Raw genomic sequence first — 24,588 nt, forward strand, 5'->3', positions numbered from 1 at the left:
ATACTCTTAGACATGCAGATACACACACACACTACATAGCATACACTTATACATGCACATACACACACACTACATATCATACACTTATACATGCAGATACACACACACTACATAGCATACACTTACACATATAGATACACACACACACTACATAGCATACACTTATACATGCAGATACATACACACTACATAGCATACACTTACACATGCACATACACACACACTATATTGCATATACTTACACATGCAGACACACATACACACACACACTACATAGCATACACTTACACATGCAGACACATACTACATAACATACACTTATACATACACATACACACACACTACATAGCATACACTTACACATGCAGATACATACACACTACATTGCATACACTTACACATGCAGACACACATTATATATCATACACACTTATACATACACATACACACACACTACATAGCATACACTTACACATGCAGATACATACACACTACATTGCATACACTTACACATGCAGACACACACTACATGTCATACATTTATACATGCAGATACACACACACACTACATAGCATACACTTATACATACAGATACACACACTACATAGTATACACTTATACATACAGATACACACACACACTACACAGCATATACTTATACATGCAGATACACACACATACTTATACATACAGATATACACACACACACTATACAGCATACACTTATACATGCAGATACACACACATACACTACATAGCATACACTATACACTTATACATGCAGATACACACTTACTTATACATACAGATACACACACTACATAGCTTACACTTATACATGCAGATACACACACTACATAGCATACACTTATACATACAGATACATACACACACTATATTGCATACACTTACACATGCTGACACACACTACATATACACTTATACAGGCAGATACACACACTACATAGCATACATTTATACATACAGATACACACACACACTACATAGCATACACTTATACATGCATATACGCACACACACACACTACATAGCATACACCTATACATGCAGATACACACACACATTACATAGCTTACACTTATACATGCAGATACACACACTACATAGTATACACTTATACATGCAGATACTCACACTTCATAGCTTACTTTTAAACATGCAGACACACACACTACACAGCATACACGTATACATGCAGATACACACACTTCATAGCTTACATTTATATATATTTATATATAGATAGGAGCTTACCAAGCTTACCAAGTGTCTGATGATAAGCCTGCTCCTGAATAAAAACTTTATTTCATCTACTTCAAGCCTCAGCATTCCTTTTTCCTCATTCGTATACATTTATATATGCAGACATACACACTACATAGCCTATACTTATACATACAGATACACACTACACAGCTTACACTTATACATGTAGATACACACACACTTATAGATACAGATAAACACACACTACATCATATATGGGTATCTGTAACTCATTGTATGAGGTCCTGGGGTTGGCAAGCACATTAGCTGGCATTCTGAGGCTGCCACTGTTCGTTACCCTGGTGTTGCACTGCTCATTGTATAAAACTGAAGGCATGCTAGTATTATCACCAGGGGTTAGACGGCATCACTACCAGGGGTTAGAGGTCACCATTACCTGAGGTCAGAGGGTATACAGCCTTCTTACTCCTATTTAACCCACACACCATTCATTTTCCACAAGGAATCTAACAGATATATAACCCTGGGAGAGAAAAACCAGCTGCTTCTGAGTATAGGCCCAATAGAATTAAAAAAAAAAAAAAATTTTATGCATGGGGCAATGCTGGACAAATGGTTAGCAACCCGGGACAGCGGGACAGACCCCTAAAATCGGGACTGTCCCGACAGTTGGGAGGTATGCACATGCAGACACACACTACATATCATACACGTATACAGGCAGATACACACACACTACATAGCATACACTTATACATACAGATACACACACACACACTACATAGTATACACTTACACATGCAGATAGTATCACACTCACTACATAGTATACACTTATGCATGCAGATACACACACTTCATAGCTTACATGTATACATGCAGACATACACACTACATAACATACACTTATACATGCAGATACACACACACACACTTATACATACAGATACAGACACACACACTACACAGGTTACACTTATACATGCAGATACACGTACATACACACTTATAGATACAGATACACACACACTACATCATATATGGGTATCTGTAACTGCTTCTGAGTATGTGCCCAATAGAATTAAAAAAAAAATGTTTTTTTTTTTTTTTAAATGTATGGGGCAATGCGGAACAAATGGCTAGCAACCCAGGACAGCGGGACAGACCCCTAAAATTGGGACTGTCCCGTTAAAATCGGGACAGTTGGGGGGTATGTTTATAAGGTAACCACTGTGACTGTCACTTATAAAGTAACCACTGTGAATGAGCATTAAGAACAAGAAAGCTGCAAAATGTACAAGGCTGAAGTTGTCTTCTTATTTAGTGAGCTTCTTATTCTGCAACTGATTACAATTTGCAAAATAAAGATATCTAGCATTATTTTTATTTTAAATAAAATAATACACTTTCCAAAAACCTAAACAAAATTACATTTTATAAAAAAAATCATCTGATATTGCAATAAACAGATGGCAAACATGGCATAATTTTGAGTAACTGATATTTTAAATGGGTTAAAATCCTGTGGGCCACTCATTTATATGTGGATATATACAGGGCGTGAACCCCATCATACAACAGACATGTTAACAGCCTGGCCCAAGGCTCTTTATGACAAATAAATTGGTGACAACCTTGTCACTTCATATATTTTGTAATCCCCCCAAAAAAGAAAACACCTATTTGGCACACACTTAAACACATAGGTAGATCCGCAAATCGTTGAGGCTCTAAGAAAGCCCAGGAGAAATGTGCGTTAGGCGTTCGCCTGTCTGTGAGTAATCTGGACATGGTTATACTTTATTTGTGTGCTCTCTGTGACTGATATACAGGAAATTCTGTACCTTAGTCACTGCAAGCCGTATCTTTTTCACAATAATTGTAAGCAGCTGCCTACCAAGAGATAGTCTGATAAGCCCCACCCTTCACCCACCTTTGTGGGTAGCACCAAATCATAGTCAGTAGTTTTTTTAGGGATCTTTTTCTATCTCGGTGGACATCTTACAATGGGCTTCTTGACAGTGTTTGAATCTGCTTAATTTTGCAAACTTAGAGCCTCAACGATTATTGTCTTATTTTGAAATAGACAATTGTAGTGTGTTTAATCCAGATGCTCCAATATTTGTATTTTAATATTTGACAGTAAAAGTTGTTTTATTTTTTTGGCTCCCTTTCTGCGGATCTACCTATGTGTTTAATTGTGTGCCAAATAGTGGTTTTCTTTTTCTTTGGGATTACACTGTATACCAACCACTAGGGCACCCCCCGCACTGCCCTAAGGAATATGAGTGTATGGATTATAGATGGAACCATAATTTGATGAATAAGGCAGTTCTATACCTATCTCATTGATATACACTTCATATATTTTACCTTTTCTGAATACGTAACTGGTATTTTAAAAGGGTTCAAATCCTTTGGGCCATTAATTTCTGCGTGGATACATACACGGCGTGAAGTCCTACATAGGATAAACATGTTTTCAGCCTGGCCCAATGGTTTCTATGGCAACAAAAACTATTGTCAACCTTGCCATTTCATATATTTGACCTTTTTCTAAATAAATAACTGGCATTTCCAATGGCTTAAAATCCGTTGGGCCACTCTTTACTGTGTGGATATATACCGCAAGTGAGCCCCTTCATAGGATAAATATGTTCTCAGCCTGGCCCAATGCTTTTTGTAGCAAACAAACTGGTGCCAACATTGCCATCTCATATATTTTTAAATTTCTGAATAAGTAACTAGTATTTTAAAAGGGTTAAAATCCTTTGGACCACTCACTTCTTTGTAGATATATACAGGGCGTGAACCTCTCCATAGAATAAACATGTTCTCACTCTGGCCCAACGCTTTTTGAAGCAAAGAAACTGGTGACAACCTTGGTACCTTATATAGTTTACCTTTTTTCTAAAAAGGAATCAGATATTTTAAAAGGGTTAAAATCCTTTGGGCCCTCATTACTGTGTTGATATATACAAGGAGTGAGCCCCTTCATAGAATAAACATGTATTCAGCCTGGCCCAAAGCTTTTTGTAGCAAACAAACGTGTGCCAACGTGGTCATCTCATACATTTACCTTTTCTGAATAAGTAACTGGTATTTTGAAAGGGTAAAAATACTTTGGGCCACTCATTTCTGTGTGGATATATACAGAACGTGAGCCCCATCATAGGAGAGACATATTCTCAGCCTGGCCTAACGTTATTTATGGCAAATAAACTGGTGCCAACCTTGCCACTTTATATATTTTACCTAAATAATATTTTAAAATGGTTAAAATCCTTTGGGCCACTGATTTCTGTGTGATTATATAGGGTGTGAGCCCCTTTGTACAATCCAAGTATTTTCAGACTGTCCCAAAGATTTACATAGTTGCCAACAGTCCCTGATTTCCAGGGACAGTCCCTGGATTTTGTTGTATGTCCCTGGATTTTTTTTGTCCCTGGAAATGTCCCTGACAATCTCCTTTGCACAACATTTGTTGTTTGCATATATATATATATATATATATATATATATATATATATATATATATATATATATATACACATACACATATACAGATAGATAGATTATAAATAGATATAGTGTATTATTTAAATATAATTCATTCCTAATGGAATATTATTATTATTGAATGGGTTCACATATTATTTGTCTTTCTAATTTTGATGCTGTGTTGTAAAAATAACCATATGCCCAGAATGTGTTCCAGAGACTGGGTAGGTGTAAGAGCTTGGTGCTGTAATCTGTATAATAAACTATGGATAAGTCTAAATTATACTATTACTTTCAAATGGGTGTGTTTTGATTGCAGAACTGAGTGGACGGAGCAGTTGAACAGTAGGTCGTCAATACTCCAGTAACCCGCTTGCTTGCTCTGCTGCAAAGTGTCCCTGGAATTTTTTTTTAAATGTTGGCAACTATGGATTTATATGGCAAAGAAACCCTTTAAATAGCAGTAACTTATTTAGAAAAGGTAAAATATGTGATTTGACAAGGTCGGCACCAGTTTGTTTGTCATAAAAAGCGTTGGGCCAGGCTGAGAACATGTCTGTCCTATGAAGGGTTCATGCCTTGTATATTCCACACATAAATGAGTGGCCCAAAGTATTTTAACCTTTTCAAATGACCAGTTACTTATTCAGAAAAGGTAAAATATATGAGATGGCAAGTTTGGCACAAGCTTGTTTGCTATAAAAATCATTGGGCCAGGCTAAAAACATGCTTATCCTATGAAGGGCTTCACGCTGTGTATGTATCAACACACAAATTTGTGGCCCAAAGAATTTTAACCCTTTTAAAATACACATTACTTATTCAGAAAAGGTAAAATGTATGAAGTGGCAAGGATGGCACCAGATTGTTTGCCTTAAAAAGCATTGGGTCAGGCTGAAAATGCCGATATGATGGGTTCACGCCTTGTGTATACACACACACATGAGTGGCGCAAAGGATTTATCCTTTTTTAAATACCAATGACTTATTTAGAAAAGGTAAAATATATAAAGTGGCAAGGTTGGCACCAATTTGTTTGCCATAAAGAGTGTTGGACAAGGCTGATAACATGTCTGTCCCATGAAGAGGCTCATGCTTTGTATATTCCACACATAAATGAAACAATCAAAATTATGCCATGTTTGCCATCTGTTTATTAAGTTATAAATGACAGTCACAGTGGTTACCTTATAAATGACACAGTCACAGTGGTTAACTTATAAATTAAAATCAGCATAAAACACTGTGAGTGTACATTAAGAACAAGAAAGCTGCAAAATGTTTCGTTTTCAGAATGATTATCTATAGCTTGTTTGTTACATTAAAGTTGATCTAAAAAAAAAAACCAAAGAAAAAAAAAAGCTTTGAGTGGAGGTCACATGTTTCATGTCTAGAGTGGAGCTCCAGTCTGCAGCTAGACCCTTCTCGAACTAGCTGTTACTTGTGAGTTATGGCGTTGAGCTGTGTTTCTGTGGCAGTGCGTCCAATTCCTCAGTTGCTGCACCGGTCATGGCTCCCTCGTGCAGTTACTTACTGGTAATAAAAACATGCTAACATAACCATTATAATTTCCATACTTCCTGAGATGGAGCAGTTTGCACTTAATTCTAAAACTATTTTATGCATATGAAAGAACACTGTTTAAGCATACAAAATGGTTGTTCTGTATGCAGAAAGGTTAGTTTGAAACTGCTTCTGTTGATTTAACAAGTATCCTATATAATAAAAGGCCAAGTGTGTTTGTCCGAAGCTGTCATGCGCAGTAGAGACTGCGCGCGAGGACAAACACACTTGGCCTACCTCACCTGGCATCTGGTGTGGAGTGGGCGTGGCCGGTGGGTGTGGCGTGGGCGGGACCGGATGCACTTGAGAGCTCTAAAGAGGGGGCATAGAGAGAGTGGAAGTGGGGGGATAAAGAGAGGGGGAGAGACAGCAGAAGAGAGGGGGGGAGAGAGCAAAAGAGAGGGGGGAGAGAGAGCAAAAAGGGGGGGGGAAGAGAGAGAGCAAAAGAGAGTCAGCAAAAGAGAGAGGGGAGAGAGAGCTCAAAAGAGAGGGGGGAGAGAGAGAGCACAAAAGAGGGGGAGAGAGAGCTCAAAAGAGAGGGGGAGAGAGAGCTCAAAAGAGAGGGGGAGAGGGAGCACAAAAGAGAAGGGGGAGAGAGAGCGCAAGAGAGAAGGGCAGAAAGCGCAAAAGAGAGGGGGGAGAGCACAAAAGAGAGGGGGGAGAGCACAAAAGAGAGGGGGAGAGAGCGCAAAAGAGAGGGGGAGAGAGCGCAAATGAGAGGGGGAGAGAGATCAAAAGAGAGGGGGGAGAGAGAGAGCACAAAAGAGGGTGAGAGAGAGCTCAAAAGAGAGGGGGAGAGAGAGCTCAAAAGAGAGGGGGAGAGGGAGCACAAAAGAGAAGGGGGAGAGAGAGCGCAAGAGAGAAGGGCAGAAAGCGCAAAAGAGAGGGGGGAGAGCACAAAAGAGAGGGGGGAGAGCACAAAAGAGAGGGGGAGAGAGCGCAAAAGAGAGGGGGAGAGAGCGCAAAAGAGAGGGGGAGAGAGCGCAAAAGAGAGGGGGGAGAGAGAGCAAAAGAGGGGGGAGAGAGAGCAAAAGAGAAGGGGGAGAGAGCGCAAAAGAGAGGGGGGAGAGAGCGCAAAAGAGAGGGGGGAGAGAGAGCAAAAGACAGGGAGAGAGAGAGGAAATGAGAGGGGGGGGAGAGCGCAAAAGAGGGGGGAGAGAGAGCACAAAAGAGGGGGGAGAGAGAGCAAATGAGGGGGAGAGAGCGCAAAAGACAGGGGGAGAGAGTGCAAAAGGGGGGAGAGAGAGTGCAAAAGAGAAGGGGGAGAGAGCGCAAAAGAGAAGGGGGAGAGAGCGCAAAAGAGAAGGGGGAGAGAGCGCAAAAGAGAGGGGGGAGAGAGTGCTAAAGAGAGGGGGGAGAGAGTGCTAAAGAGAGAGGGGAGAGAGAGCAAAAGAGGGGGAGAGAGAGAGAGCAAAAGAGGGGGAGAGAGCGCAAAAGAGGGGAAGAGAGCGCAAAAGAGGGGGGAGAGAGCGCAAAAGAGAGGGGAGAGAGAGCAAAAGAGAGGGGAGAGAGAGCAAAAGAGGGGGAGAGGGAGCAAAAGAGGGGGGAGAGGGAGCAAAAGAGAGGGGAAAGAGCGCAAAAGAGAGGGGGAAGAGAGCGCAAAAGAGAGGGGGGAGAGAGCGCAAAAGAGAGGGGGAGAGAGCGCAAAAGAGAGGGGGAGAGAGCGCAAAAGAGGGGGGAGAGAGCAGAAGAGGGGCGGGGAAGAGAGAGCACAAACGAGAGGGGGGAGAGAGAGGGAGCAAGGGTTGGAACAGGCTTTAGGAATAGTAAGAACATATTTGTGCTATACAGGTATGTGACTGTTAGATTGAGGCTGCCTGGTTCATTATCAAAATTTCTACAGCTTTATTGGTATAAATACAATGACATACCCCACAAAAGTATTTGCTTTTTGTTTTTCTCTCTCATTACATAAACATTGCATAGCATTGCAGTAAGTAAGGATCATACTGCCATTTAGGGCAAGATTTATCAAAGTGAGAATAAGAAAATTCTCACATTTGTCGTCAAAAAAACCCTCACAAATGATATCACCATATTTATGAAAGGTTATGCGCCAATAAAGTCTCAACTTTTCATATGTGCGAACAAATTGACTCATGACCATTCGCAAGTCTTAAATATATGTGATAAGTTGTCTGGAAATGCCTAGTTCTTGTATTATTCTCTATTGCAGTGTTTTTCAACCAGTGTGCCGTGGCACACTAGTGTGCCGTGAGAGATCCTCAGGTGTGCCACGGCAGACTGACAACAGTGTGACATATTTTTTAAACTTTGCTTGTTTTTTACTCCCAGTGCAGGGGTAGTTTGTAGGAGGCATGGCATAACAGCACAATACATACAGTATGTGTGTGTTTGTGTGTATGTGTATATATATATGCTGTATTAGGCTACAATGTGTGATTTGTTTTTAAATTTTGGGATGGTGGTGTGCCACAGGATTTTTTAATGTAAAAAAGTGTGCCACGGCAAAAAAAAGGTTAAAAATCACTGCTCTATTGGCATTTTAAAATGCCTGTATATATTCGCAGTTCTCATATATTTATGAAAAGTGGTTCATGCAATATTCACTGTTTTTAATCTCGCCAATTTGTAGGTTGCGAGGAGTGAAAAATAAAGAGCGATATTGTTGTTTGTCTGGAGGGAAAATGGAAATATGTATTTTTCTTGCTGTATCTAGGCTTAGAAATTGCCCACAACAAGGCGCAGAACCTGAATAATATTAATAATTAAATAACAAAAAGGTATACACAAATTTATAAAAAAGTAAAATAATTTAAGTACAATTGAAATAAATGTATTAAAAAAGAATGAAGATAAGTTCCAAAAAAACTGGCAACCTTCCTCAATGAAAGAGAACCAAAGAAGGGGCAAAATAAAAATAACTAATATATAAGAAATAACATTCTTACAAACGATCACTTAATTAAAACAATAAACCATTTACCGGTGTCTAAAATTAAGATTGATAAAGTGAAAATGACATTTTCGCAAGAAAAATAGGATCAGCCATTCACTTGACATCGCAAAAAAGTTTTGCCCCAAAAACTAGAACTTTGATAAATACTGGGCATACAACTTTGCAATTTACTTCTATTGTCAAATTTGTTTCATTCTCTTGGTATCCTTTTCTGAAGGAGCAGCATTGTACTACTTGAAGCTACTGAACACATTGGGCAAGCCAATCACAAGAGACAAATGTCTGTGTGCAGGCACCAATCACCAGCTTAGCATCCAGTAAAAGTATGTACATATTATTATTATTATTATTATTATCGGTTATTTGTAGAGCGCCAACAGATTCCGCAGCGCTAACATATTCTTTTTCAACAACAGATACCAAGAGAACAAAGTACGTTTAAAAATAGAAGGGAATTTAAAAGTGTCTTAAAATTACATGCTCTAAGTTTAATTTTGACTTTACTATCCCTTTAAGATATTTGCATTTCTGGTGAGTTCTTTAAAGTCTAAGTGAATCTTGCCAAGTCGTCTTATGAACCAATCAGTGATGACTATTCATGGCTGCGTCTGCACTTTGGCCAATAAGCAAGTTGATGTAAGCAATAAAGGGCCAGTATAGTTAAAATATTACTAGTGCTGCTGATTGGATCAGCTGCAGTGCTCCGCGTGTCCTGAGAGTTACTTCTACTAGTGCTGTAGCCCTAAAGAGCAGCTATTATTAAACAAACATCATGGATCCGAAAGTAAAATTAAATTAACAAGAAAGTGTGCTGCATTATGAGATTGTGCCGTGACCATCTGTCACGTGTTTCAGTGTGTTATGTGTTTGTTTTTGTAAGCATGATTGATAGAGTGGACCTTCAGGGTCAGGGGCTTGTCCTTTTGTTCTCTGTAATAGATACTTTGCACTGGGAAGCTGGGGGCCTGGAATGCTCTGCGTGTGGATCTTCTGCTGTTTGCAATTGTCTACAGGCCATCTGTGCATGATGGGTCATCGCTGTCCATTGTCATACACTGCCATACAGACACTAATAGGGATCTAATTTGCTTCATTCTTTTTGTATCCTTTGTTGAAGAAGCAGCAGTGCACTACTGTGAGCTAGCTGAACACTGGGTGAACCAATAACATGAGGCATATATATGCAAAAACAAATCAGCAGCTCCTGAGCCTGCCTAGTTATCCTTTTCATCAAAGGATACCAAGAGAACAAAATACATTAGATAATAGAAGTATATTGGAAAGTTGTTTAAAATTGCATGCTCTAACTCACTGGTTTTCAAACCTGTCCTCAGGCCTCCCTAACAGGTCAGATTTTCAGGATTACCTTGCGTGAGAGCAGGTAAATTAACCATGTTTACTAATCATCTGATAATTTTACCTGTGCTCTACTTCAGATATCTTCAAAATCTAGCCTGTTATGGAGGCCTGAGGACAGGTTTGAAAACCAGTGCTCTAACTGAATCATGAAAGAACAACATTGTTTAATATCCCTTTAAGAGTGTGCTGCAGGATATTGCTGTTTTTATGGTGATTATCTGTATCTTATAGGGGTATGCGAAGAGAGGATTCCCCTCCTTTTTTTTAAATGTTTTTAAATAAACAGTTTTATTGAAGGACAACCATATGATACATAACCTAGTTTAGGTAAATGAGATGAGCATGAATAAGGGGGTATACCTGAAACATTGCTGCTGCTACACTTGTTTGTGCTGTAAACTCCAATAAAGATGTTTTGCTGCCACCTTCCACTGTTTTTTTTAATCTCTACTAAAGCCCAGAGTATCCTTAGGGCTTAAACGGTTCACACATTATGTCAAGCTTGTATTTTACATGTTTTATATTACATTTTTATGTATTACAGGTATACCTCACTTTACAGCGCTTCGCTAATACAGCGCTTTGTAGAGCTGAAGTTCAACCTCCAAGGATTTTGAAACAGTGCTGTAATCATCGTGAGATTGCGAGAAAAGTGACTGGCACCATTTTGTTATGCACAGTTCACTCTGTTTACAGCATTACAGTACAATCTGTGTCTCAGTGCTATAGTATGGCAAATTGTACTACAGTAATTGTCACTATTTTATTGAATACTAATTGAATACTGTGCTGTGCTACTGTTAAACTAAACTTAGCGCTATTGCACCCCTAATATATGTTAGTTCAAACATGTTTTCAAGTCTAAACAAACTGGCAAGTGAAAAGAAAGCTAAAACTGCCTTGTTTCACTTTAAGGCGGTTTTCACTTTACAGCAGGGCTCCAGTCCCTAACCCGCTGTATGAGCAGGGTATACCTGTATTTATATAGCGAATAAGATATGTAATGTCTTATTTCAGCCTTTTGAATTGTCTGGACACTGATCACTGGCCATATGTGTACTTTTATGTAACTTCATAATGTATAGCTGCTCTCTGTATGTGGAATTGCATAATATAAACGTGTCCTCTTTATGGGATTATATATATATATATATATATATATATATATATATATATATATATATATATATATATATATATAATTTATCTCATTAAATGGGATTTGATGTCACATTTTGAGGTTGTTGCCAACATGAGGTTGCTCTTCAAGGCACAGTCTGTGATAGTTTGTTTTGTTACAGCACTGGGATCACATCTTCAAGACTGGAAGTTAATGGGGTAAATTTACATTATCAACGCACTGGATGGGGAAAACATGCAGTTCTGCTACTTCCTGGTGTCTTAGGTATGAGTGTGTACTATACCTAGAGATATATATTCTATCAATATATAGCTGATTTAAATGAGTAGTTATTGAAAATCCAATGTGCCAGCTACATCTAGATTTGCAAGCTGTGTTCCATAAAAATACTGGGCAACTAGAAGGTGATCTGAGAAAATTGTAGGTAGGGGCAAGATCATATCAAGATCAAATGCCATGGGGCTATAGCTCTTGTCAGTTTTATGTCAAATCAGATCAGAATGCACTGCTTGTCATTCCCATAAGTTAGATACCTCTGTCTGACCTCAGCTCAGATCAGAATGCACTGCTTGTCATTCCCATGAGTTAGTTACCTCTGTCTGACCTCAGATCATAATGCACTGCTTGCCATTCCCATGAGTTAGATACCTATATCTGACCTCAGATGAGAATGCACTGCTTTCCATTACCATGAGTTAGATACCTATATCTGACCTCAGATCAGAATGCACTGTTTGCTATTACCATGAGTTAAATACCTCTGTCTTGACCTCAGATCAGAACGCACTGCTTGCCATTCCCACAAGTTAGATACCTCTATCTAACCTCAGATCAGAATGCACTGCTTGCCATTACCATGAGTTAGATACCTATATTTGACCTCAGATCAGAATGCACTGCTTGCCATTCCCATGAGTTAGATACCTCTGTCTGACCTCAGATCAGAATGCACTGCTTGACATTCCCATGAGTTAGATACCTCTATCTGACCTCAGATCAGAATGCACTGCTTGCCATTACCATGAGTTAGATACCTATATTTGACCTCAGATCAGAATGCACTGCTCACCATTCCCATGAGTTAGATACCTCTGTGTGACCTCAGATCAGAACGCACTGCTTGCCTTTCCCATGAGTTAGATACCTATATCTGACCTGAGAACAGGCCAGTTGATCTGCTGCCTATACTAGCCACCTCTGATCCTATTACCTGCTTAATCATGTATATGCCCATATTGTACCACAAATTAGAATCAATCACTTTAGTGTCCTAATTTTTTTAAATTAATTTCAGATAGAGCATGCAATTTTTAAGCAACTTTCCAATTTAGTTCTGTTCTGTTATTCTGTTATAAATTTTGCTTAGTTCCTTGGTATCCTTTGTTAAAGAATAATTCTAGGTGAGCCCAGGAGCGTGCACGTGTCTGTAGCCATCTGGCATCAGTGTTTGCTACTATGTTTATAACAATGTTATAGATATAGTAGTTGCAAACTGTGCTGCTGCAGAGTGTCTGTAGCATTCTATTGGCGGCAGTGTTTGTAACCATGTATGACATTGCTATAAACATTGACGCAAACACTATTGCCAGACGGCTAAGGACTCCTGAGATCACCTTGGGTTACTATTTAAAAAAGGATACTAAGAGAACTAAGTTAGAATGATGATAGATGTAAATTAGAAAGTTGCTTAAAATTGTATGCTGTATCGAATCCATTTAAGTTTAATTTTTACTTTACTGTCCCTTTTTAGTTTAAATAGTTTTTTTATTAACTCCTCTCCTCCTTTAAAAGTAACAGGAAATACACAAACATTATGGGAACAATATACATCTCAACATAGAAATCTATCAAAATAAGCGTGTCCACTTAAGTAAAGTTCTCTTTAGTTAAGTCTTTTAACAGTCCATATGTGGTATCTCTCCGTTTTTAATACGAAAACTTCAGCAATGGGGTTTGTTTTTCCCCTTCAACTCATATCTTGTATTAATGAATCAGTCTTCTCCGTAATGAAATGAGGAGTAACCTTTTTCCAATAAAGTTTCCCTCCTTTTTACTCCATGTCTTGCATAATCTTAGGGAGTAACTTGATGTGGGGGGTAACATCCCAGTACATCTTCAACCTTAATTGTCAACGTAATAAATGCGAACAACTTAAACCAACAAAACAAATAAACAAGAACATCTATAGAGTTATATTTTGCCACAGCACTATTCATCATTTCGGTATCTAAAAGTTGCTAGCTCATCCAAATATTGATCCGTATAAACTTGATTTACCATACCAACCACCTAACTCTTTTCTCTCAACCTCTCCCCATAAAGTGTTATTAACTATCTCCTATTCTCTAGGTCCATTTTACACACCATGCTATATTACTGCTTACTGTTTCCGATTATCCAATAAAACCAAACCTTTTGGAATAGAGACTCTGTGTTTTGTACATTTGCTGCTGATTCATACATCAAGTATGTCATCTGGATTCTAGCTAAGACCTCTGCCCAAGACGGTATCTCCGTCTTCCAATATTTTGCAATGGTTGTTCTAGTTATAGTACAAAGAATTCTAATAAACATATTTATGTGTGCATTGAATCTAGAGATGCTTTCGTGTAATAATGCTTGAGCCGAGGTGAGAGAGATTTGCTCATTTAGCACCTTACTCAGCAGTAGAGACAGTTCCTGCCATATTTTGCTTACCTTTGTACACTCCCACCACATGTGGAAATAAGAACCTACTGCCTCGCAGCCTCTATAGCAATGAGCAGAACTCCCCTTGACCATGTGGGCAGTCTTTATTGGGGTCAAGTACCATCTGAAAGTTGTTTTTAATACAGGGAGTGCAGAATTATTAGGCAAGTTGTATTTTTGAGGATTAATTTTATTATTGAACAACAACCATGTTCTCAATGGACCCAAAAAACTCATTAATATCAAAGCTGAATAGTTTTGGAAGTAGTTTTTAGTTTTTTTTTAGTTATAGCTATTTTAGGGGGATATCTGTGTGTGCAGGTGACTATTACTGTGCATAATTATTAGGCAACTTAACAAAAAACAAATATATACCCATTTCAATTATTTATTTTTACCAGTGAAACCGATATAACATCTCAACATTCACAAATATAAATTTCTGACATTCAAAAACAAAACAAAAACAAATCAGTGATCAATATAGCCACCTTTCTTTGCAAGGACACTCAAAAGCCTGCCATCCATGGATTCTGTCAGTGTTTTGATCTGTTCACCATCAACATTGCGTGCAGCAGCAACCATAGCCTCCCAGACACTGTTCAGAGAGGTGTACTGTTTTCCCTCCTTGTAAATCTCACATTTGATGATGGACCACAGGTTCTCAATGGGGTTCAGATCAGGTGAACAAGGAGGCCATGTCATTAGATTTTCTTCTTTTATACCCTTTCTTGCCAGCCACGCTGTGGAGTACTTGGACGCGTGTGATGGAGCATTGTCCTGCATGAAAATCATGTTTTTCTTGAAGGATGCAGACTTCTTCCTGTACCACTGCTTGAAGAAGGTGTCTTCCAGAAACTGGCAGTAGGACTGGGAGTTGAGCTTGACTCCATCCTCAACCCGAAAAGGCCCCACAAGCTCATCTTTGATGATACCAGCCCAAACCAGTACTCCACCTCCACCTTGCTGGCGTCTGAGTCGGACTGGAGCTCTCTGCCCTTTACCAATCCAGCCACGGGCCCATCCATCTGGCCCATCAAGACTCACTCTCATTTCATCAGTCCATAAAACCTTAGAAAAATCAGTCTTGAGATATTTCTTGGCCCAGTCTTGACGTTTCAGCTTGTGTGTCTTGTTCAGTGGTGGTCATCTTTCAGCCTTTCTTACCTTGGCCATGTCTCTGAGTATTGCACACCTTGTGCTTTTGGGCACTCCAGTGATGTTGCAGCTCTGAAATATGGCCAAACTGGTGGCAAGTGGCATCTTGGCAGCTGCACGCTTGACTTTTCTCAGTTCATGGGCAGTTATTTTGCGCCTTGGTTTTTCCACGCGCTTCTTGCGACCCTGTTGACTATTTTGAATGAAACGCTTGATTGTTCGATGATCACGCTTCAGAGGCTTTGCAATTTTAAGAGTGCTGCATCCCTCTGCAAGATATCTCACTATTTTTGACTTTTCTGAGCCTGTCAAGTCCTTCTTTTGACCCATTTTGCCAAAGGAAAGGAAGTTGCCTAATAATTATGCACACCTGATATAGGGTGTTGATGTCATTAGACCACACCTTTTCTCATTACAGAGATGCACATCACCTAATATGCTTAATTGGTAGTAGGCTTTCGAGCCTATACAGCTTGGACTAAGACAACATGCATAAAGAGGATGATGTGGTCAAAATACTCATTTGCCTAATAATTCTGCACTCCCTGTATATTCTCTCTAAGATCAGCACTAATGAGACCCTTACTAGCCTGATGAACTATTTCGTTCCACTTTCCCGTTTCAATCTCTTTACCTAAATCTATTTCCCATTTTAGCAGTACCGGGGTTTTAGTCTGTGCTCTGGTCTCTTGAATTGCTATATACAGTCTAGAAATTGCTTTTTTAGTTCTGTGGAGGGATGTACACAGGTGTTCTAGAGTGGTTTGCTGACTATGCACTCTAATTGTCTCTAGGTATGTTCGTATGGCTGACATTACTTGGAGATATAGGAACCACTGCAAAGGAATAGGCTCAATTTTCTGTTGAAGTTGTGTAAATGTCAATAGTTTACCATGAAGTTGCAAATCCGCCACCCTATATAACCCCTTGTTTTCCCACTTCTTAACCCGGTGTTTGTATTCATCATTTATAATATATTTAAGAGGCACTATCAGTGAGTGTATAGGAATTATCTTGCCTGTCCGACAGGAAGATGTCCACTGCTGTCTTGCAATCAATGTGGTTTTGTTCTGGTATAGGGCACGGGATTCGCAAAGATCCCTGTTCCAGAGAATGCCATCTGGCCTCTCTTGTTTCAACATTTCTGCCTCTAGAGCCGGCCATAGAATGTCAGTTTGTCGTCTCCCTAATATTGAGTTTTGAGCTAATCGGGCTGCTGTGTAGTAATCATGTAAATTAGGGGCTCCCACCCCTCCCAGTTGTCTATGTCTATCTATGATGTGGTGTGAGATCCTTGGATGTTTATTATCCCTCAGAAATCTATGTATATCTCTCTGAAGATTGTCAAGGTCTGGGATATTTAGTTTAATCGGGAGTACTCTGAAGAGATACAAAATTCTCAGCAAAATTGTCATTTTCACCGCAGACAATCTACCGTACCAGGAAAAGCCCATCTTCCTCCATTTCCCCAGATCTGATCGGATTGCTTTGAACAAGGGAGCATAGTTTGTCACATAAATCTTCGAGGAGTGTGTTGTGAGCTTAATCCCTAGGTATTTTAATCCCCCTGACACCCACTGAAAATCGAAATTTGCCTCAATCAATTTAATCGTGTGTTTTGGGATGGATAAGGGGAGTGCCTCACATTTTCCCGCATTAACTTTATAGCCAGATATTTGGGAAAATAATTGTATTGCCTGATATACAAAGGGCAGTGACTTTAATGGGTTCGTAATAGTGAGCAGCACATCGTCCGCGAACAGGGTAATTTTATGGTGTATCTTTCCTATTTCTAAGCCTGATATGTCTGGACAGTTTCGTATATACGCTGCTAACGGTTCAATACATATTGCGAAAATTAACGGAGAGAGCGGGCATCCCTGCCTTGTTCCATTAAGTATGTGTATTTCTTTGGATTGATGTCCTATTGCCCTAACTTGAGCTGTGGGTGTCGAGTATAAACCCTTGATGGCTTGTAGAAATCTCCCATTAAACCCCATTATTTTCAGCACTGCTAACATATATTTCCAATCCACCCTGTCGAATGTTACTGTCCCTTTTTAAAGGGACATGAAATCCATTTTTTTCCTTTCATGATTCATATAGAGCATACCGTTTTAAACAACTTTCTAATTTACGTCTATTATCAAATTTGCTTCATTCTTTTATTGTCCTTTGTTGAAGGTGCAGCAATACTACTGGGAGCTAGGTGAACACAGGTGAGCCAATGACAAGAGACATGTATGTGCACCCACCAATCAGTAGATAGTTCCCTGTAGTGCACTGCTGCTTCCGAACATACCTAGGTATTCTATTCTACTAAGGATACCAAAAGAACAAAGTAAATTAAACAATAGAATTAAGTTGGAAACTTCTTTAAAATTGCATGCTCTGTCTGAATCATGAAAATTTAAGTTTGACTTTATTGTTCCTTTAATGTATGGTGGTTGCTCATTTTAATATATATGAAAACATTAGTTTATTCTGCATATAAATTGTGTTTTTTCAGGAAGCGGTCAGACAGACTTTGCCCCTCAGCTTACATATCTGAATAAGGAGCTTTTCACTATTGTGGCATGGGATCCTCGGGGGTATGGTCGTTCAATCCCACCTAATCGAGATTTTCCTCCAGGCTTTCATGAAAGAGATGCAAAAGATGCTGTAGATCTAATGAAGGTAAGTGGGTTTTTTCTTTTAATTAGAATGGACAATTAGCCTTTAAAAGTGAAGTCTTTTCACTCTTTAACTCCTTATTAGATCTTACTGGCAGCCAAGGGATGAAGGGTTTGTGGTTCTACTTTGAACCATTCTTCTTATGTCTGTAGAGTACCAGATAGTACTGTATAAAGGACATGATACCCAAATGTTGAAGCACTTGAAAGTGATGCAGCATAGCTGTATAAAGCTGACTAGAAATTTTAGACTGAACATCTCTATAATATAATATAATCATTTCTTATAAAGAGATTTTAAGCAGCCAATCAGGACTTTCAAGGGAGTGTGCATCTGGCATGTGCAGGCACAGTGTCCCAGCTGCTGCTGTCATGTAGTGCAGACCCTTCCTTGTGATTCACCTGCTGACAACTCTGATGATCGTTTCACTATTTGTTATAGTTTTATCATAGTGAAACGATCGTCGGAGTTGTCAGTAGGTGAATCACAAGGAAGGTTCTGCACTACATGACAGCTGCAGCTTGGACACTGTGTGGATTAAAAGTAGACTTGTGCATGGCCGAAAAATTCGTTTCGGTTCGATTCAGATGTTTTCGAATTTCGGTTCGGATCGATTCGAATTCTGAAAAATTTGAATGAATTTGTTTCGTATTTGTTTCGGATTCATTCGGATTCGAATAAATTTGGCTGGATTCGGTTCGGTTCGATTCGGAAATTCGGAATTTCAGTAAGTGTTAGGTGGGATGTGCTGTGTATTAGACTAGTATTATGTACTGTACATTAGGTGTAACCCATAGCAGAGTGATATAACCTAATATACTGTACAATACTAGTGTAATCCATGGCCATCCGAATGTAACGAATAAATCCGAACTAATTCGGATTTATTCGGTAGATTCGGTACTACCGTAATTCGGAAATTCGAATCGATCCGAATCTCCAAATTTAACAAATTTGTCCGGATTTCGATTCGGAACTAATCTAAACGCACATGTCTAATTAAAAGTGCTTTACAATAGAGACTTAAACACATTGCAGGTTTACAATAGCTGTTTGTGCTTGCTGTAATTCCCTAAGTGATTTTTATACCTGTGTATATTTGAATAAATTTGTTACCTGGTATCCAGTTTTGCCAGAGGTATATTAAATAGAGCGCTATAACCAGAGATGATGAGAGCTATGTGCCACTTGATTATAAACTCTGCAAAGTAAAAGTGTGCTGAATTATATTGAAAGCAGAATCACGCTATGGATGTATCTATTTCTTGTTCTCTTTGAGGTTGATCCTGATTGGAATTCCCAATAAAGATTGAATTGGACTCCTCATTAAAGGGACATGAAACCCAAAACATTTCTTTCATAATTCAGATAGAGAATACAATTTTAAACAGCTTTCCAATTTACTTCTATTATTTAATTTGCTTCGTTCTCTTGTTATCCTTTGCTGAAAGGTTTATCTAGGCAAGCTCAGGAGCAGCAGAGAACCTAGGTTCTAGCTGTTAATTAGTGGCTGCATATATATATCGATTGTAATTGGCTCACCCATGTGTTCAGTTAGAAACCATTAGTGCATTGCTTCTCCTTCAACAAATGATACCAAGAGAATGAAACAAATTAGATAATAGAAGTAAATTAGAAAGTTGATTAAAATTGTATTCTTTATCTGAATCATGAAAGAAATTGTTTGGGTTTCATGTCCCTTTAAGGACTCTCTAACATTTTTTGTTTCCAATCCTTGGTCTGTATAATACATTATTGGTTTGATATAAACACATTTTTATTCATATATATTATATTCACTTGTGTTTTTTTTGTGTGTTTTTTTGCACATGTGGTTACATTTTTAGTCGCATTTTCCCTTTTAACATAGAGATGTTCAGGTGATATTTTCATGTCAGCTTTTTACAGTTATGCTGCATCACTTTTTAGCGATTTAGCATATGAGTATTGTGTCCTTCATTTAATATGCAAATCATGTATTTATTATTATTATGCTTTATTTATAAAGCGCCAACATTTTCTACAGCGCTGTCCATGGGTACATTTCGTTTAACCCCTTAATGACCGAGGACGTGCAGGGTACGTCCTCTAAAAAAGACAGTTAACGACCAAGGACGTACCCTGCACGTCCTCGGTCTGGAAAGCAGCTGGAAGCGATACTGCTCGCTTCCAGCTGCTTTCCGGTTATTGCAGTGATGCCTCGATATGGAGGCATCCTGCAATAACCCTGCATGGCCAGCCGATGCAGAGAGAGCCACTCTGTGGTCCTCTGCACCGGACATTGATGGACGGTATCGTTGGTGGGTGGGAGCCGACGTGGGAGGCGGGTGGCGGCCATCGATAAGCCCAGTGATGTAGAGTGGGGCGGGATCGTGGGCAGGGATAACCGGGGGCGCACATGGGCGCGTGCGCATGCATGGTCGGGAGGGGGCGGGCGCGTGCACGGGGAGGGAGCGGGTGGGAACCGCTACACTACAGAAAATATGGATCAGTAGTGGCTAGAAAAAAAATAAAATACAAAAAAAACCCGATAAATCAGGGGGTGTTGAGTTGGTCTGTGGGAGGGAAGCTACACTACAGAAAAAAAACTGGGAAAAAAAAACAAAACAACATTTTTTTTCTACAAACTGGGTACTGGCAGATAGCTGCCAGTACCCAAGATGGCCCCCAAAAAGGCAGAGGGGGACGGTTAGAGAGATGTTTGGGGGGATCAGGGAGGTTGGGGGCTAAGGGGGGATCCTACACAGCAGCATATGTAAATATGCTATCAAAATTTTTAACAAATCAAAGATACCCTTTATTTTAGTACTGGCAGACTTTCTGCCAGTACTTAAGATGGCGGGGACAATTGTGGGGTGGGGGAGGGAAGGGAGCTGTTTGGGAGGGATCAGGAGGTGTGATGTGTCAGGTGGGAGGCTGATCTCTACACTAAAGCTAAATTAACCCTGCAAGCTCCCTACAAGCTACCTAATTAACACCTTCACTGCTAGCCATAATACACGTGTGATGCTCAGTGGCATTTAGCCGCCTTCTAATTACCAAAAAGCAACGCCAAAGCCATATATGTCTGCTATTTCTGAACAAAGGGGATCCCAGAGAAGCATTTGCAACCATTTGTGCCATAATTGCACAAGCTGTTTGTAAATCATTTCAGTGAGAAACCTAAAATTGTGAAAAATTTAACGTTTTTTTTTTTATTTGATCGCATTTGGCGGTGAAATGGTGGCATGAAATATACCAAAATGGGCCTAGATCAATACTTGGGGTTGGCTACTACACTACACTAAAGCTAAAATTAACCCTAGAAGCTCCCTACATGCTCCCTAATTAACCCCTTCACTGCTGGGCATAATACACCTGTGGTGCGCAGTGGCATTTAGCGGCCTTCTAATTACCAAAAAGCAAAGCCAAAGCCATATATATCTGCTATTTCTGAACAAAGGGGATCCCAAAGAAACATTTACAACCATTTATGCCATTATTGCACAAGTTGTTTGTAAATAATTTCAGTGAGAAACCTAAAGTTTGTGAAAACATTTGTAAAAAAGTGAACAATTATTTTTATTTGATCACATTTGGCGGTGAAATGGTGGCATGAAATATACCAAAATGGGCCTAGATCAATACTTTGGGATGTCTTCTAAAAAAAATATATACATGTCAATGGATATTCAGAGATTCCTGAAAGATATCAGTGTTCCAATGTAACTAGCTCTAATTTTGAAAAAAAGTGGTTTGGAAATAGCAAAGTGCTACTTATATTTATGGCCCTATAACTTGCAAACAAAGCAAAGAACATGTAAACATTGGGTATTTCTAAACTCTGGACAAAATTTAGAAACTATTTAGCATGGCTATTTTTTGGTGGTTGTAGATTTGTAACAGATTTTGGGGGTCAAAGTTAGAAAAAGTGTGTTTTTTTCCATTTTTTCCTCATATTTTATATATTTTTTATAGTAAATTATAAGATATGATGAAAATAATGGTATCTTTAGAAAGTCCATTTAATGGCGAGAAAAACAGTATATAATATGTGTGGGTACATTAAATGAGTAAGAGGAAAATTGCAGCTAAACACAAACACTGCAAAAATGTAAAAATAGCCTTGGTCCCAAACGGACAGAAAATGGAAAAGTGCTGTGGTCATTAAAGGGTTAAATAAAACAATGATACAAAACTTTAGAGAAAAGACAAAATTTGACAAACACAGGAGGAATTGAGGGCCCTATTCCCGTGGGAACTTAAATCTATTCCTGTGGGTACGTCTCAAAATAGGATGAAGCACTAGGATTCCTAACATAAACAATTGGCTATATTTCTATAATAAGAATGGTCTGTTATAAAGAACAGGGCTTGGGCAATTTGATAGCACAAACTGGCAATAAATGATAATTTGTGTTGCTTCCATCTAGACAAAGCCCCTCAACCAATGTTATTCAACTACTAATGGGTAGTATTAACTTTTTCTGTTGGGTTCATAATATCCACATCACACATCTGCACATATGTATTTATGGCGGCCCTGAAATATGTAATCAAATACAGAAATATTACTCGGACATTTTTACCTCAACATAGCTAACATTTGGGAGGAAATGCTATGTACACAATACTAGATTGCCAGATACCATGATACCCCATAATTATATTCTTTCATAACAGAGCATATGAGCGGAGTGGAGCGTTGAGAATCTCCGCTCCTTGCTCACGGAGTTGTTCAGCCCTCCGCTCCCCCGCTCAAAGCCGCACCAGGCCGCTCCACTCATTATCGCTCAGCGCTCAATGAAGATTGCCTCCCGCTCCACTCAAAATTGCCCTCCCGCTCACTACAAAAAAGGAAAAACAGCTGAGCTTCTATAATCTACACTGTAGTGTACAGTGAAGTCAGTGTGTGTGGTGTTGATGCAATGCATTGCAATGTTGATGAATGACTTCTACTTCGTATTGCTGGTGGGGGACGGGGTGAGGGGATGTGTGAAACTTGCCTTAGGTTTAGGGAGGATATCGGGTCCGGGACCGGGACTGACACGTCTGCATACAGTCAGTGCACTCTGCTCTGCTCTCCGTCTCCGTTACAGTCCGACCGTATCGACACTAAGTGCCAGCGGCAGCAAGTCACTCCAAGCGGAAGGATCTGTGAAAGTGCACTGTGAATCAATCCACACCACGTGTGTTTTGTCCCGTCACGTGTGACTGTTACACCAATTGGGGGCTCTGGCTCACAAATCCTCCTCTCTGTAGCTTCCTTCCAATAGGCTGCTTGGTAGTCACTCGGTACTAGTGAGACAGCTGTAAAAGCTGTTTAGTGTTTACTGAATTGAAGTTTGGGTATTATAGTCCATGAACGTGGATGTTCACTGTTTGAAGTTGGCTAAATGGCTTAGCGCTATACCTACTAGTACCTAACCTACCTAAGTACCTACCTATATGGCAGAATAATTCACGGAGCCTTTTACCACTGAAGGTTTTATGTTTTATATAAGTTGGCCTGCCAAAACTTATTATGCTTATTACAGAAGCACTCAAACTGTACTGTATATACAGTTATACAAACCGAAACAGTACACACGTCACACACACACACACTGCTATTAAATTTGTAGATAATACCCCATCTATCCTTTTGCTTTTAAGCGCCCCTTCTTCACTTGATCTAATAATTAATTAAAGTAAGTTACTCGTCCCATAACCCTATTCTAAGAAGTAGACTCATGGCGTAGCTGGGAGTCGGACTCGGAGATGAGATCTACTTCCACTCAAGTTTGAACCTCCTTTTCTTAATCTAAATACATTGTACTGCCATGGCTGCCCTGTATATTGCCTACTTAAAGGGATAATGAACTACTGAACTGAACCCAAATTGTTTATTTCATGATTCTTTCAGAGCATGCAATTTTAAGCAACTTTCTAATTTACTCCTATTATCATTTTTTCTTTGTTCTCTCTTGCTATCTTTATTTGAAAAAAGAAGGCATTATAGAGACTAAGGAGCCAGCCATTTTTTTTTTGGTTCAGACTTCAGAGTCAGACCCTGGACAGCATTTGTTTATTGGTGCGTGGACTGGTGATGGGAGCGAGAGGCAGGGAGGGTGACTTTATCCACCAATCAAGTTCTAAACTTACATTCTTGGTTTTCAAATAAAGATACCAAGAAAACAGAGATAAATGAAGAAAATTTGATAATAGGAGTAAATGAAAAAGTTGCTTAAAATTGCTGCTCTATCGGGTAGGGTACACTGTGTTACTGACTGGTCCTTTTAACTTTTAGCTTAAACCGCAGCCCAAAGAACTAAAGAGCAACAACAACTACATTTTTCAAATAGAAAAGATTTATTT

At 39.3% G+C, this 24,588-nt stretch overlaps 1 protein-coding gene across 2 annotated transcripts in view; it reads left to right on the forward strand.

Annotated features, from left to right (window-relative positions):
* Positions 1 to 24,588, forward strand: part of LOC128660709 (valacyclovir hydrolase) — a 103,399-nt gene that overhangs the window by 10,307 nt on the left and 68,504 nt on the right. Inside the window, exons 1-3 of one of the 2 annotated variants that reach the window (XM_053714669.1) lie at positions 6,170 to 6,286; positions 11,894 to 11,997; positions 18,089 to 18,255. In XM_053714669.1, coding sequence (XP_053570644.1) covers positions 6,201 to 6,286; positions 11,894 to 11,997; positions 18,089 to 18,255 — 357 coding nt within the window. In that variant the 5' untranslated portion in view covers positions 6,170 to 6,200. Of the gene's footprint in view, positions 1 to 6,169; positions 6,287 to 11,893; positions 11,998 to 18,088; positions 18,256 to 24,588 lie in introns of those variants that run through there. The other variant, XM_053714670.1, reaches the window with a different exon arrangement.

This window comes from Bombina bombina, chromosome 5 (assembly GCF_027579735.1).
Source record: "Bombina bombina isolate aBomBom1 chromosome 5, aBomBom1.pri, whole genome shotgun sequence".
Taxonomy (NCBI): domain Eukaryota; kingdom Metazoa; phylum Chordata; class Amphibia; order Anura; family Bombinatoridae; genus Bombina; species Bombina bombina.